The following is a 15,496-nucleotide window of genomic DNA, read 5'->3' as shown; positions in this document are numbered from 1 at the left end:
CATGTTCGGGTATTTGAAAATTTTGGGTTCGGGTTCGGATCGGGTTTTTTGGATCGGTTCTTCGGATTTGGGTATTATGCCTAAGCCTATTAATTATGTTTTGTTAATTGTAAATTATTTTTAATACTAACTAGGATATAGATTTGATATGTCATAAATATTATTTTGATATGAAAATGTTATCACTCAATATGAAGTGTGTAGAATTTAAATCGAGTTTATTATGATGACATAGATAGTTAAACTGTATTACAAAATTGAATGGTGTAAGATAGAAATTTATTTTTTCTTTTTCTTTTCTAGATACTAAATTAAATATAGAATAATGGTCGGTTACTTTTTAGAATTCAAATATCATTGATAAGATTGAGTGTATATAATTAAAATAGAATGCATAAGACTGAAATTTTGTTTAAACCAATAATTATTAAATTAAATATCAAAAAAATATATAGATTGCTATACAATATTCAAATACTATCGATAAAAATTTATTTTTGTATCTTATACCCGCCTAAATAGGCGGGCCTTATCTAGTATATATATATATACAAAAGTTGGTCAATTGTCTCCTCAATATAATTGCCACATCATCATTTTAGCATTTGTCATGTGTTTATTAAATAATTAATATAAGCTCTTCAAATTCTAATTTATAGGTTACTGATACATTTATTATTTTATTTTATATATTATTTTATTTTATATATTATTTTATTTTACATATTTAATGAACTATTACTAAATTTATTTTAATATTACATGATTTTTCAATAAAACTATTTTAATAAATTTTTTCATACTCGAATGTTTTTTTTTGTAATCCAAACTCAAAGTATGAATATATAATAATCATGGATTAGTTAATGATTTGAGTATAGGTTATTCTTTTAAATTGATATTTATATAATAAATTACCGAGGGTGCAGAATACGTACGGAGCTCCATCATCAAATTCTTAGGTTTCTAGAATCGAACACTACCATCTGTTAAATTAGTTTAAGATGAACGTTGTTTATGAATTATGTGTATAATGAAATATTGAGAATATTGTTAGAAAAAAAATATTTTAATACTAAAAATAATTTCTTATTGCATGAGTGAATGATTAGATAAATAAAAATTATTTAAATTAAACAATACAAAATAAATCCAAAAAAAAACTATCTTTATGGTTCATTGTCTTTGCTGGACTGGGACAGCTTGATATGAACTTCAAAATTCGAACTTCAAAATTTTGCAGCCTGTATTAAGGCTTGAACAATGATGTTCTGAGAAATTCAATTCTCTACTTAAACGATACAATTCAATATTCTGCAAACTGATGGATAAGAAAAGTCCTTGAATAAGTCTGATGAAAGATATAATGTTGTAGCTGGGAAATCATAGGCTGATGTTGCCAAATATAAGCTAGAGCATATGCTTGTCGATCTATGCCCGTAAGTAAAAGATTAGAGAAATCAATCTCTATAGTTCTACTATTGTCTTGCTGTGCTGGAACAACTTGATAGAAAATTCAAAATATCTGCTAAGATCAGCCTATATGAAGGCTTGGACTATGATGTCCCGAGAAATTCAATTCTCTCTACTTAAACGATACAATTCAATATTCTGCAAACTAATGGAGATATGATATTCAATACTCTGCAAATTGATGGAGCATAAAGGTTCTTTAATAGGACTTATATTTGCTTATATTTAAAGTTAGTTTGTTGTGGCTGGGGCAGCATAATAATATTCAATGTTCTGCTTGTAAGGATTGTCTAAAGACACCCCAAGAATGGGAAATACAAAGTTCTGCCGAATCTCTACTGAATACGGATGAGACTATACGTCAAAACTCTGCATACTAACCTGATGTCTAGGCGAGGAGGTATGTATTTCTTCTTTAACTAGATTCTACTTATTATCTTACGTTACATCAAACCAACCTCTATATTTTGTAAGTTCTTTTTATGTTTTTGTACATCTCTTATAAACCTTAGGTTATTTAAGAATTAATTAGTCTATGCTTGCCTTACTGTGTTCTAAGTTCTAACCACATCTTTTGCAGATTCGTTCTTAACAGGGAAATAAAGGTAGTGTAGAAGATTCAACTTGCCGACGGTATCTTTCCCTCTTTTTATCAGGTAAGTGTCTATTTCATCTTTTAAAACAAGGTCATATTTTCTTGATGGAGTTGTAGTCTTTTATAAATATTGATCTATCTTTTTAGCTTCAGAAGACCAAGAACTCGAGTGTGTGTACATGAATTTCTCAGGTTCGACTTCTCTCCCTCAGTTTGAAATATTATAGTGTTATTAGTTGTGTTTGAATTCTTGTAGTAGTAAGGGTTGTGGGGAGCATTTTGGTAACTTTTGGTGCACAACATGATTAGCTGAACGAGTTTCTCAGGTAACTTCTGGTGCACAACAGGATTAAAGAATCAAAACTTTGGTTTCTCAGGTACGTCCTATGTATATATAATACTTTCTATATTCAATAGTATTAATTAGTGATGCAATTGGCTTTGTGTAGTAGTCGCATGAGTACGTCTGAGGTTTGAGTTCAAATACTGTAGAGATAGTCAGGAATAACATCTCATGATTGTTCAATATCATATAGTTTTTCTTTGGCCTAACAACATCAATGAATTTTGTGACTAATGCTCATTAGCTTCTATATTGAACTAGTAAGACTTAAAATAAAACACGGTTAGAGGCACTTACAATCACGTATTTTTTTGGCCTAACAAAATTTGCACTTACCATTTGCATCAGAATTTGAAATTTCGTATGTCTTTCTTCACACATATATGTGGTCTAACAAATTTATGACTTTATTTGCAGAAAACAGAGAGAAGGTGCTCTGTATGTGGGTAAGATGCTGGAGTTTGGAGGAGAAATAGGAAATCCGACCCCTTTCAAGTATGTAAGTATTTGAATTTTGAATCCAATTATTCATATATTGTTTACATAGCTTCAAAGTTCAGTTGAGATCTCATAATTTTCGACATTCTGTGATTTCTTTGTCTTGCTATACTCATTTAAGGTTTATATCACAGTTGCAGGTTATTATCTCTCCAAGTCCACGCGACGCTGAACTACTGACTTTGCCATACATTTTTTGTCTAAAACCTCATTCTCTTCTTTGAAACCAGAGGTATTGCCTACAAACATCTTGAGTTCCTTACTTACATTTGGTACAGTTTCGAGCCTTTGATATTCTTAAGCAAAACATAACTCTTTTGATTCTTTTATCAGATGCATGATTCGAGGCTCTGTGTTACACGTCGTCTTCCTCTTTCTAATTAAGTAGGTATGCATGTGTAGCTTATAAGTACCTTAGCTCAAGCTATGAAAACAGACAACTGAAGTTACAGAGAGAAGCAAGAAACCTTCTTTCAGGTATGTTCAATCTTGTTTTTAGTCTTCAGTTTTGCTCTTATAGTTTAAATTATAAGTCTATTTTTTTGTGCAGTGGCAGATTTATAGTCAATGTGGCTATATCTCACAAACCAAAAGATCTTACATAGATATGCTGGCCGAGAATACGCTATCGACGGAAAAAAATGATTATTGTTAAAGTATTTGAATGTGTTATATAATATTTTCAAATACTTTGACAATGTTCTCCTTGAATTCCTGCGATAGCGTGATCTCAGCCGACATCTTTAATCTCCGAACACAGTTCATGCACTTAGGACACATTACATATACACACACATATATTCATGCATAAGCATTCGTTGATATATGCTTCTTTGATTCCTTTGCTTACATGCTCAACGTGTTTACTAATTAAGCTTGTTTCCTTCTGTGCGTTTATTGCTTACTTCATTGTTTGCTTTCTTAATTATTGGTTTCTTTGATTCCTCTACTTAGTGTAGTACTTGTTTCTTTGCTTGTTTGATTCCTCTATAGAGTTGTACTTGTCTTTTTGCTTGTTTGATTACTCTGTTTAGTGTATTACTTGTTTCTTTGCTTTTTGATTCTTCTGCTTAGTGCATTGATTGATTCTTTTCTCTTTTTTTTTGCTTCTTTGTTTTCTCGATTGCTTCCTTACATGCTTAGCGGCTTTGTTTATTTGAATCTTTATTTCAGTTTCTTAGTGCATTGCTTAATTCTTTATTTCCTTAATGTATTTGTTTGCTTCCTTGATTCCTCTGCTTACTTCGTTCTTTGCTTTTTCGTATTGTTTATTCTGTCCTTCAGCTTCCTTATTTTTTACTTGATTTTGTAGTGTGCTCACTACTAGCTCTCTCTCTCTCTCTCTTTATTCAATATATTTAAGCTCCCTCATCTTTGGTGCTAACATAAACGCAATTCACGAACACAAACACTAAACATAAACATACACATACACATACACATAAACGTATTACACAATGACATACACTAACACTACACTAAAACGTAAACATACACATAAGCGCATTACACGAACACATAAACATGCACACATACGTAAGTTTTGTGCTCACACTTATACAAACATAAACACATTACACAAACAAACATCACTGATACAGAAATCTTTCAATGTGCGACTACTCTTGTTTCAATCTTTGCTGCTCGATCCAACTACTCTATTTGGGTTTTCAAAACAAAACTCAGCAATTTATGAAAATGAACACTTATACGACGAAATCCCACTTCAACTTTAGAAAACTGAGAACAGATTGTATTTCTGCCAGAAGTTGCTCGTTAAAGACACAATAAAATTAAATACATATATATATATATATATATATATATATATATATATATATATATATATATATTTTTCTCCCAGAAAAGTAAATGAAAAACTATTCCCAATTCCAATTGTATTGAATTTTTTTGTCAATGATTATAATCGTTTTCAAAGTATTTCAATATCTATTGGGTAGAAGTTATAACAACCGACCAAGAACAACCAACTATTAATTACGTGAGCGTAGATGTATCTTGATATCATTCAAAGATCTTTCGTTTGGTATTAATATACATTGTTTTTGAACTTCTTGCAGAACTAAAACGATAATACTATAATAGTCACTACACTCAATAGAATAGAGCCCAAAATAGTGGTATTCGTCGATTTTGAATTACTTGAATAACAACTTACAATTATAAACGACATGGTTTGCATGTTGTACGTTGATTTGGGGAGGTGTCAAATAATCAAAGTATTATACATTTATACTAGTAGTAGACAATATTAGCAAAGACAGCATTTGAAAATTCATATCAAAACGATTTCTTATGATCATAAAGAAAACAAGATCTTGATTCACCGGTGACATTCCATACCCGACCAAAACAAGGAGTAAAAATAGAGAAGTAATGTTGCGTCGACTTGCAAGAAACAATAGTGCAAACTATATCTGTATAGTATTCAATTCAATATACAGACGAAACAAAAACCTATTCAACATATATATAAATGAATAAAAAACCTGAGAATTTATAAGTGGGCCAAAGAAATCTTAAGAATCAGAGATGCGATTTTTTGTCCAAACAAAGCAAATCTAATGACTTATTTACTTTTGGGTTGGACCCACAAGAAGATTTGATGTTTTACTTTCTCTTCTTTTCTATATAAACACAAGCACACACTATTCGTTAAAGTCTTCTTCTCTTCTTGTTTTGCTCTCAATTCTCAAAAACTCTCTCTTCTAAATGAGACAAAAGGGTCACAGACACGGAAGAACAGTATCGCCTTGTGCCGGCTGTAAACTTCTCCGGCGAAAATGTGTGAAAGATTCATGCGTCTTTGCTCCGTATTTTCCGGCCAAAGAGCCTTACAAGTTTGCCATTGTCCACAAGATTTTTGGTGCTAGTAATGTCAATAAGATGTTGCAGGTGAAAATTCACTTCTCTCTTTGTTTAAATTTGGGATTTTAGCCACTTTGTTAAAAAAATTGTTGTATATATATTTTCCTTTTGGTCACTATTTTGTTGTTGTATATTGCAAGTTTATAAACATTATGGTTTCTTTATTTTGGTTTTTCTTTTTTTTCCTTGTGGTCGTCCATGTTGCTAAACTCTTCAATTTATTTTTGCTTCTTGAAATTAACGTTTAAGACAATTAGGGCATTTGGATCTTGTCAGATGTGATATTTGCTTTTTGTAAGATTTTTTTTGTTGTTTTTGGAAAGTATCGAAACCGCGTGTAAAGAATAGTGTATGAAGTCACTTTCGAGTTTTCTATCAAAAGTCTATATTGCATGTCACGTTAAAAGGCAGAATCATGACATTATTTCTTTTTATTTGTTATTTTATGACAAATTATGACGCGGTGAATAATTAATCCATGTCTAAACGCAACTTCTTACTATTTTCTACTATTGAATATTACTATAAGATCATTGACAAAATCATTACAAACAAACCATCATCTCTTGTAAGCATGCACTTATTTATTACATAAAATACCATGTAATAATACATCATATGACGGTATGACCCATCACTAAAAGTTCCAAATAACACCATCAAATATTTTTCTCAATAGAATTAAACCCTAAAATAAAATAGTTTCCACTGTGTATATATAATTGCATGGTTTTCGTAAAAACTTATAGAAGTGCAACATCATTTCGTTATTTAGCAGATTAAAACCATTCATAATCTACATTTCTTGCAAAAACAACTATTTACAAGTCTTTAAAATAAATAATAGAACTAAATATTATTAAAATCCAAACTAAAGTATATTAATTTAACGACCGTAGGAGCTGTCGGAGAACCACCGGAGCGACGCCGTGGATTCGATGGTGTACGAGGCCAACGCGAGGATACAAGATCCTGTGTATGGATGTGTAGGGACAATTTCGTCGTTACACAGACAACTGGAAACTCTCCAAACTCAGCTCGCTTTTGCTCAAGCCGAGTTGATTCATATAAGGACGCTCCACCGTATTCATACCAAACCCCCGCCGTACACGGCAAGTACCGTTACTTTCCCCTCGAACAAAGACTTCTACAGTGACATCGACATGGCTGTTGCGTATACGGATGATGCCGGAGACTTCCTTTGGTCTTGCTAGCTTTAGTTAGCACTCTATCATATCTTTGCAATAGTTAAAATAAATAAATGATAAGATGTGTATGTAATTAATATGAACATGATAAATATACAATTAAATTAAAGTATTTGTCTAGATTAGCAAAGTACTAGCTAAAAGAACTAAGATTGTAAACTTTATTTCAATCTGCCTTCTTTCAATGTTTTATATATTTTTGTATGAACTCATAATTTCTTAATTCTGTAGAGAAAGAATATGTTTACATATTGATAAGTGTGTGTATTAGACATACTTTCATATAAAGCTTTATTCAAAGCCAATTATAAGAGAGAAACTCAACACTTCCCAAAACGAGATACTTCTTCTTCTTTGTTTGTGATGAAACAAAAAAAACACTTTGCAAACTAAATCCCGTAGGGAATACACATACTACAATGGTTAATATCCATCCTATCACATTGGCCCAGATTCAAGATAACGGCTTATGAAAGTTTAACGCATGTTTCTGTTAAGGAGACCTTGGAAAGATAAATAAAGATCTTTGTTCTCTTCCCCAAATATCTCATCTGCTTTCCTCAGAGTTTCCTGTGAAATGCATTAACTTTTTTGAATCCGTAATCTGGACATATCGAAAGAAAAAAGGGCGCATGAACTACGACAAATTTTACCTCTCGGGTTTGCTTCTGGGCGTTGAGCTCTTTGATGTTAGCTAAGAAGGAACTGAATTGTTCATAGGATAATCGGCTCCTGTGAATTACAAATGAAACAGAAAAAGATCAACAATTTCAGATTCTGGTTAATGAAAAACCGACACTAGCTAAGACAAGAACTGAAGAAATAAATACTCACCTGGCTTGCCGGAAGAATTCTTTACCATCCATCCGCGGTGTACGAGCTGGAAAAGAATTTATACATGAGAAAATATACTTGAGTTTTACCAATTTTATACAAGTAACAATCTTTAAGATCCTATGAACCTGGGAGTGTGCGGTTGCGAGGAGGAGAATTCGCAGCCGATGATTGCTGACTTGACGGGTACCAGAGTGTTGCCTTTGTGGGAGAAACTGCACCTGATGTTCTTTTAGGAGAACCTGCTGCAGAATAGCCTCGAGGAGACACACTTGTGGAGATGATCTTTGGTGTTGCGGTTGGGGTAAGACGTGGAGATATGTATGATGTCATTGAAAATTTGTTTCCAGTGTATTTTGAAGCTGCAAAATAAAAACTCTGTTATTCTTTAGTTGCAGCATATAGAGAGAAGTATAACACTGGATAGATGATTCAATGTTACCTTCAACAACTGGATTGTTCGTGTCTGTAGATCCACTGTAAGCTTGTTTAATTGAGTGTGCATTGATCCTTCCATCTGCATGGTTGAAAGATAAATAGTTCACAGATAGACCAAAACAAGACGTATCTTATAATTGGGAATCGGTTATTGATGCAGTACCTTTGCCTGGATATGATCCTGGCTGGTCGCATGTCCTAATATCAACAGGTTCTGTTTGCTGTAATAACAAATGGAGAAGAATCAGAGCTCAGAAGCTTGCAAGATAGAGAGAAGTAGCAGGAAAAGCTAGAGGCCCGTTGGAGTGCAAAAAAAACATACAAACAACAAAAGAATGTGTAATAACAAAAGCTTGAATGTCTTACCGGACCACTCTCATCGCTCAGGGATTTGATTAACTGCCGCTTGAATGTCTCCAGCTAAAAATAGAACATTAGCTGCTATCTCCCCTCAAAAGTATAGTATGTGAAACTCTCTTATAATACAAACAAAAATCATCGGAAAACCCCCAAAATTCTCACCTTAGCCAAATCACGGGTGAGTTTCGTTACAGTCATTGCCAGTGAATCCTTCTCCTTTGTCAGGTTCATCTTTACCAGAAAAGAAAGACATCACATTAAAAAGAACAACATAAGCCAAGGTTACAATCATATAAGAGCAGAGGAAACCAAAAAAGCGTGACACCAGGTGATTCGATTCTTGAGCACATATATTCAATCACTGATTTGATGAAGAGCATAAATCTCAATAAAACAAACTAAAACAGACTATCTATCATCATACAGATCTCTAAACATATAACAACACACACAAAATTGCTCCCAAACTTAGAAATACCCTTAAGTATCCTGTAACACCAAGAAAGTCCTGAATCTATTCATACCAGTCAAGCCCGAGACACTATCTCTTCAATGTTAAGCAACTATCTCAGCAAACAAAACTAGCCAAATCTCGAAACCTAAAATGCAGAAGTAACGGAGCCATAAAAGCAACAGAATTGGATAATGAAATTGAAGCTCTTTGACTTACATTATCTTCGAGAACGACCTTCAATCTCGAATCAGCCTCGCGGCAGTCTCTCTCCAGGCGAGACGCTTTCTCCTCAAGCTCACGGACAACACTTTCCTTACCCAGAAGCTTCTGTCTCAATTCAACCACCTCAGAGTCCAGATTCGACACCCTTGAAGCTATCGCCATTGATGTAATCTTCCTCGCGAGATCCAGCTGCTCAAAAGGGTCCATCGGAATCACCGACAAAACCTCTTCTGGGAGCTCGAAATCTAGCTGGTCGTCTCCCATTTCTCCACCACAAGAATGTCCCTAAAGTCCCCTTAGACGCCGGAGATAACGCTATATCTTCTATGGTGAAGAAATTGAACCCTGAATTTTGGAGATGACAAGCCCGAGAAGATTAGGGTTTTTTAGCTCTGGAATTGTCCGATTGCCTGTAAGTTGTTGCAGAAGGGAAATCAAAAAGACAAAACAGAACTTTACACCTGGCATTTTATCATTGGCTACATATCTTTTTCCTGTCTCTATTTTGAATTTTTCTTGTTTGAATTTTAAGAATACACTTTTGATTACTTTTCCCTCCAAAGTCCAAACCAGAGGAAAAAAAATACACTTTTTAAAGTTTCTCAAAATTGTTTTTCACAAAATAAAATAAAATTGAAAATGTTAGTGCCATTTTGGTCCTACACTCCAAAATGACATATAATGACCTGAATTCTCTCATTTATTATTATGTGGCATTAAAGTATTCCATATAGTATATAAGAAAATAGAATTCTAAAATTTAGAAATGCAATAATAAAGGTTTCAGTATCTTCTGGTTACAAGTTGAGATGTCTACATCTAAGCAGTTGAGCAGAATCACCAGACACGTATTGAAATGCATATCAATTTCGTATCTACGTGTATTCAATTTCCTTACATGTATAAACATATAACCGGTTTTTTCCGGTTTGCATTAATTATTCAGACGATTAAACAATTAATCGGATCTTAATCTCCTCCACTTAGGTAATAGGTTGTATCGCCTGGTATACCATCCAAACCGGACTACAGTACCAAATCAATGAGAGACAACTATCGGCTTTGAACATTTATTGCTTTGTTCGGACCACAGTGGTGTCGTCGAGTATGTCTGATTGTCTGTGTGCGTTAGATACACGCGTACATGCGATTACGGATTACATATATACACAACAAACATCACACACACACGTATACTATTATATATACACACATCTCGATGCTAAGAAAAAAAAACATCATCTTCTGAGATTTTAACCTTTTAATACTCGAAATAGACAAGAAGAAGAAGAGAAAAAGATGTATTGTCTTCAAGTTGCAGCATATCACTTGTTCTTCAACGCATCTCGGATATGTTATCTTCTTGCTCTGATTATTTTTGTCTTTCTCAGATTCTTCGCTATTTTCCAGAATATCTCACCAGATAATCGAGTCGGCGAGCCAAGAACGGCATCGTTTATGAGGTTTAGTGATACACAACAAGCTCAGGGAGATTTTAATCTAACTTTCTCTGGTGTTTTCTTAGAATCTGTAATCAAAGATGTCGCTGAAATTGTTTTTTAGTTTTATTTTGTAGTATTGTTTAATTATGTACTTATCGTTATATTAATTACCATGTTAAAAAAAATCCAGTCTCATCGCTGTTATTCGTACCTTTCTTTAATACGTGAAGTAAAACTAAATTTTGAATAGTAGGTTAGACCGCAGCTTATAGAATAATGATTTGTGTTAGTTTGGTTGTCTGTCTAATATTGTCTGGTTCGGAATCAAGTAATATGGTACGTTCGTAGGACAGCGAAGAAAAGGTTTTATAATGTTTATTATCGTGACTTTTGAGTGTTGATATTACTTAGTTTGCGGCAGTCAGATACAAAAATGAAAAATTAAAGCGAACCAATCAAGACTCTTACTAAAATGGTGTTAGCAAGCTCGATCCTATATAGACCGGTTTTAAAATACGGTAATTTTTTCTTTTTATATTCCCCCAAAATTAGCCGCAAATTAATCACCACCAACTCATTTTCTTCTTGGTAACGTTTATTATTTTTTGTTTCTTTATCTATTTTAATTTCACATTTGCTTAACTTGTGTATCAGTGTATATAGTAGTTAGCGTATACATGAGTACAAACGAATACAGAAACTAGAGTCTTATTCAAAAATATGATGGGCCTTTATTATTGTGAAGGCCCAAGATAAATCGCAATGATTTGAGGCCGAGCCGACAGGCCTTCATATGTTTTTTAGGTTTCAGGTTTTTCTTTCATCAGATTTCAGTGTCTTTTTTTTTTTTTTGGCTTCCGTAAGTGACGTCAAGGTTTAAGTCTTTAAGATATGAATGCAAAATAAATAATGATAAAATAAGAAGGATCCGTACTGGGGGTAAGAGAAAAGAAGGACAGGCAGAGAGTTGGTGGGTCACACTCTATATGAATAAATGACCGTACAACCAAACCCACCTGCCACTCTTTAATACCTTTAATCACACGTCAGTTTAAACTTTAAACCAAAAATAAAATTCTTTCTTTTGATTTTCATAAACTTGTCTGTTCTCTTTTCTATAAATATCGCTAATTTTTGTGTGTATTTATTTATATAGAAAAATATGGAAATAGTTGGAAAGTCGTACTGAAGAACATTAATAAAATTATTAAATAAGTATGTCGTTTTATTTTGTTTTTTTTTTTCTGTAAACATGCCGTTTAGTTAATGTAACATTTTCATTAATTAAAAACGAATTAGAAATATCCAAAAACGCATGGGGACAAGTGTGTCGTGAACAACTTGTCTAGTGTGACTCCGAAATTGGTCGATGTTTTGTTTCTGCCTCGATGTCTTTTATATCCTTGTATCTATTTGATTTTTTTTTTCTAAGAAGGAATTATATTGTACGTTTGAAACATGCGGATAACGTTTAGGAGACAAGAAGTGCTTAAAACATTTAAACTAACCAAAATTTATTTGTAATGTTGAGGAACTTACAATTCTTGTCGGGCAGATAAACTATAAAAATTAATAACGTAAAAAAAAAAACGTTTTTATCAACAAAAAATACGTTAAACAGATAACAAAACATAAAGTTATCATGGAAAGAAATTCATTATAATGAAATAATCGACAAAAACGAAGGGCCCGCGCTGTACTCGATTGATATATCATTCCTGTACTATTCTATTTGACTTCTTGGTCGTGTAATCTTCAAGAATATTGAACTTAAATTAGCCGCAGAGATTTCATCCAACCATCTGTAACCTATTGACCAATTTACTACAAAAACAAACAAAACTCCTAATTTATTAGTACTATATGTAAAATACTTTGAATAAACTTATCAAGTCTACTGAACCACCAACCACATATATGTAGAAGGTTTGCAAAACATTTCCTGTTTCTTTCATCTTTGACCACAATGATGTAAGGACAACTTGTTTTAATCATACTCGATTTTGGTTTTAATCAAACTCACGGACTATTTCAATTGATTGGTTCAAACTCCACTAGCTAAATATACTATAGTCAATATTAATATACATCATGAAATAAAATATTTTAAAGACATTTTTTTATAAAGTTTAAAGACATAGGTTTAAGTATAAAAAAAAATTATTGGTAATATATAATTAAAGAAAAATGGCAAATAATAATCTCGTAGTTTTCGTTCACTTGATAAATTCTCTTGTCCATGTTTAATTTTTTATAGTATATGATACTAATATTTTTTAATTGTAGTGTAACATAGTATTTGATTTGTATACTAAAATAAATGTAAAATTTATCGGGCTGTTGTACCTGGCAAGTACACCATATGTGTACTCTCTCCTCAATGCTCTCGTCATAATCTTTCCATGTCTTCTTCTCTCTATATATATTACTTAACTCTTTCTCACTCTCTCTAATTTTAAATTTATCTATCATTAGTTTAAACCGCCGGAGAACAAAAAATGAAGCATCTCATCCGCCGCCTCTCTAGAGTCGCCGACTCATCCTCCGAATTCTCCATCCGCCGTTCCACCTCCTCCTTCCGCAACCGTCGCGGTCACCATCGTCTCCACGCGCCGCCGCCTCCGTGGTCAATATGTCCAGCTAGAAGAGTCAACACCGTCCCCGCTGGTCACGTACCTGTCTACGTCGGCGAGGAGATGGAGAGGTTCGTGGTTAGCGCAGAGCTTATGAACCACCCGATCTTCGTTGGTTTGCTAAACCGATCCGCTCAAGAATACGGTTACGCTCAGAAAGGAGTTCTTCATATCCCTTGCCACGTCATCGTGTTTGAGCGCGTGGTGGAAACGCTCCGGTTGGGAGGGTTTGAAGGGTCCGGTGATCTAGAGAATCTTGTGGCTTCGTTGCTCTCCGGTGATGAGTTGATACCTGAAACTACAGAGTAGCTTTTGAAGAAGAATCCAAATCGGCGATTTGATATTTTCTCTGTTTTCTCTGTTTTCTTTCAATTTTCCGTTTTTTTACTTTCTCGATTTTGTAAATATATAATTATATATACACCAGTTTTTTTTTTTAACTTCTATTTTGCTCACGTTAATCTCTTTTATAGCCGATCAAGAAACATAATTTACGTATAATAAATCAAATAAAATCGAATTTGAAACTGCAGAAATTGAAACGCGGTTTTTGGCGGCCAATTAAATTAAAAAGTAAAATAGCACTGGACGTTTCATGTACCATTTGGTTTAAGAATCAGATTAGCTCAATTTCGAAACTGCACGTTTTGGTTATATAAGTCATAATTATACAAACCTTTACCAAGAAACGTATGTGTTGGGACAATTTGGTCTAGTGATTAAGCTTGTAAGTTTTTAACGATAGTTGGAAATCTTTTTATACCAAAACTCCAAAACTAATGAGACATCACCACGAACGGAAAACTTATTGAACTTTGTATGGTTTATACAGTATATCTATGAGTTGATTTGTTTCATTAGTTTTTTTAGTACTAATAAAGTTATACTACAAGTCTACAAAGGATTCTGCATCCACCAAGAAATGAAAATATTCCAAAGAAGGAAAGACCATCAATGTCTTTAAGAGGACGAAATGGTAATTAACGGACAAGCACCGAGTTTGTATCGTCATTTTCAAAGAAAGAGTATGGATTTGTGAGGACCGTACGGATCCACCAGATAACGTACCGATGATAGTTGCAAGATCACTTGAAATTTAAATTTTTAAACAATTAGATACAGAAAGATCCATTAAGAAAATTTTGATTTTTTTAATTTTTATTTGGATTTTGCACAGGTACAGTCGACATGCACCTTGTTTTTGGCGTACACTTTTTGGTGTTTACGTTTTATATAATTTGTTTAATTTTTTTAATTATTTTTATCAAAGTTGCGAATTGGTTATGTACTCTTTTAACTTCTTGTTAATATTGTAAAGCTGCCGACATTTTCGTTGGATTGTATTGATTAGATGTTTATTAGTTGCATCTAATTAATAACAGGGATATATCACGTATGTATGTATATATTTCGGTCTTAGGTCAAACTATAAACTCACAAATTGGTTTGAGTTTTTTTGCCCTTAAATAACCTAACCTTAAAGCTCTTTGACACCGAAAATTCTAATTTTATAACGTAGATGTCACTACATTTGAGTGGAGAATCCACTAGTACTAGGACAAATTCTATTTGTATATCTTAAGAAATCATTGTCAAACAAATTAAAAGGAATTTGTCTTACCTATTTCATATTTACTTACATTGTAAATTTTGGTAAAACAGAGAAAAACTAGTACAACGACGTTAGTATAGCGGTTTATTTAGTCGTATATGCAGGTTGTCCATTAGAGGAAAGAATAAATTACAACAACAAGAAGTCTTTTTTTGTTGAGCAAAACAGCAACGACAAGTTTTGCAAGAGAACAAAAAAAAGAAATGTGATATACATAAATATTTTTTGGTGTTTTATGTAACTATTAAAGTCAAACCGATTAGTGGATCTGCATTCATTCAAATAATTAGATGGAAAATATAGAAGCACTTTTTCTTCAACATTGTAACAGTCAAACCAAAGTTCGTCTTAATTAAACCAGAGCAAGAAATATCCAGTGTATGAAACTACAATTATTTAAGAAGATGAAAATCATGAATCGGGATGGTACGGTACGGTGTTGGACTATTTGCCGGAATATTGAGATCTACAAATTTTATAATATCCACGAATCTG

At 33.0% G+C, this 15,496-nt stretch overlaps 4 protein-coding genes and 1 long non-coding RNA gene across 6 annotated transcripts; 3 read left to right on the top strand and 2 right to left on the bottom strand.

Annotated features, from left to right (window-relative positions):
* The first annotated feature begins 5,598 nt into the window (after nucleotides 1–5,598).
* ASL9 (ASYMMETRIC LEAVES 2-like 9) lies at nucleotides 5,599–7,214 on the top strand. Its single transcript, NM_101518.4, has 2 exons — nucleotides 5,599–5,825; nucleotides 6,698–7,214. Exons 1-2 carry the CDS (start codon nucleotides 5,643–5,645, stop codon nucleotides 7,010–7,012), a joined length of 498 nt encoding a protein of 165 aa, NP_173102.1. The 5' UTR covers nucleotides 5,599–5,642; the 3' UTR covers nucleotides 7,013–7,214.
* Nucleotides 7,215–7,314: 100 nt separating this feature from the next.
* AT1G16520 (interactor of constitutive active ROPs protein) lies at nucleotides 7,315–9,846 on the bottom strand. The gene is made up of 9 exons (NM_101517.4): nucleotides 9,309–9,846; nucleotides 8,801–8,869; nucleotides 8,645–8,698; nucleotides 8,442–8,499; nucleotides 8,283–8,357; nucleotides 7,969–8,202; nucleotides 7,841–7,886; nucleotides 7,660–7,738; nucleotides 7,315–7,576 (listed from the first exon to the last, which is right to left on the bottom strand). Exons 1-9 carry the CDS (start codon nucleotides 9,576–9,578, stop codon nucleotides 7,484–7,486), a joined length of 978 nt encoding a protein of 325 aa, NP_564000.2. The 5' UTR covers nucleotides 9,579–9,846; the 3' UTR covers nucleotides 7,315–7,483.
* A 521-nt stretch (nucleotides 9,847–10,367) lies between these two features.
* AT1G16515 (uncharacterized protein) lies at nucleotides 10,368–11,020 on the top strand. Of its 2 annotated transcripts, none has more exons than NM_001332229.1 (1): nucleotides 10,368–11,020. In NM_001332229.1, exon 1 carries the CDS (start codon nucleotides 10,614–10,616, stop codon nucleotides 10,875–10,877), a length of 264 nt encoding a protein of 87 aa, NP_001321390.1. In that variant the 5' UTR covers nucleotides 10,368–10,613; the 3' UTR covers nucleotides 10,878–11,020. The 2 variants fall into 2 exon arrangements, with proteins under 2 accessions (NP_001321390.1, NP_973841.1); NM_202112.2 differs by having other exon boundaries at nucleotides 10,646–10,937.
* Nucleotides 11,021–11,512: 492 nt separating this feature from the next.
* AT1G05237 lies at nucleotides 11,513–11,816 on the bottom strand. The gene is made up of 2 exons (NR_138860.1): nucleotides 11,690–11,816; nucleotides 11,513–11,607 (listed from the first exon to the last, which is right to left on the bottom strand). It is a non-coding gene; the product is annotated as an other RNA (long non-coding RNA).
* A 1,222-nt stretch (nucleotides 11,817–13,038) lies between these two features.
* AT1G16510 (SAUR-like auxin-responsive protein family) lies at nucleotides 13,039–13,910 on the top strand. The gene has a single exon (NM_101516.4). The coding sequence runs from the start codon at nucleotides 13,255–13,257 to the stop codon at nucleotides 13,696–13,698; it is 444 nt and encodes a 147-aa protein (NP_173100.1). The 5' UTR covers nucleotides 13,039–13,254; the 3' UTR covers nucleotides 13,699–13,910.
* The last annotated feature ends 1,586 nt before the right edge of the window (nucleotides 13,911–15,496 follow it).

The sequence above is a fragment of the Arabidopsis thaliana genome (assembly GCF_000001735.4).
Source record: "Arabidopsis thaliana chromosome 1 sequence".
Lineage (NCBI taxonomy): Eukaryota > Viridiplantae > Streptophyta > Magnoliopsida > Brassicales > Brassicaceae > Arabidopsis > Arabidopsis thaliana.
Note: the sequence above shows the minus strand (reverse complement) of the source record. Positions and strands in the feature narration are given on the sequence as shown.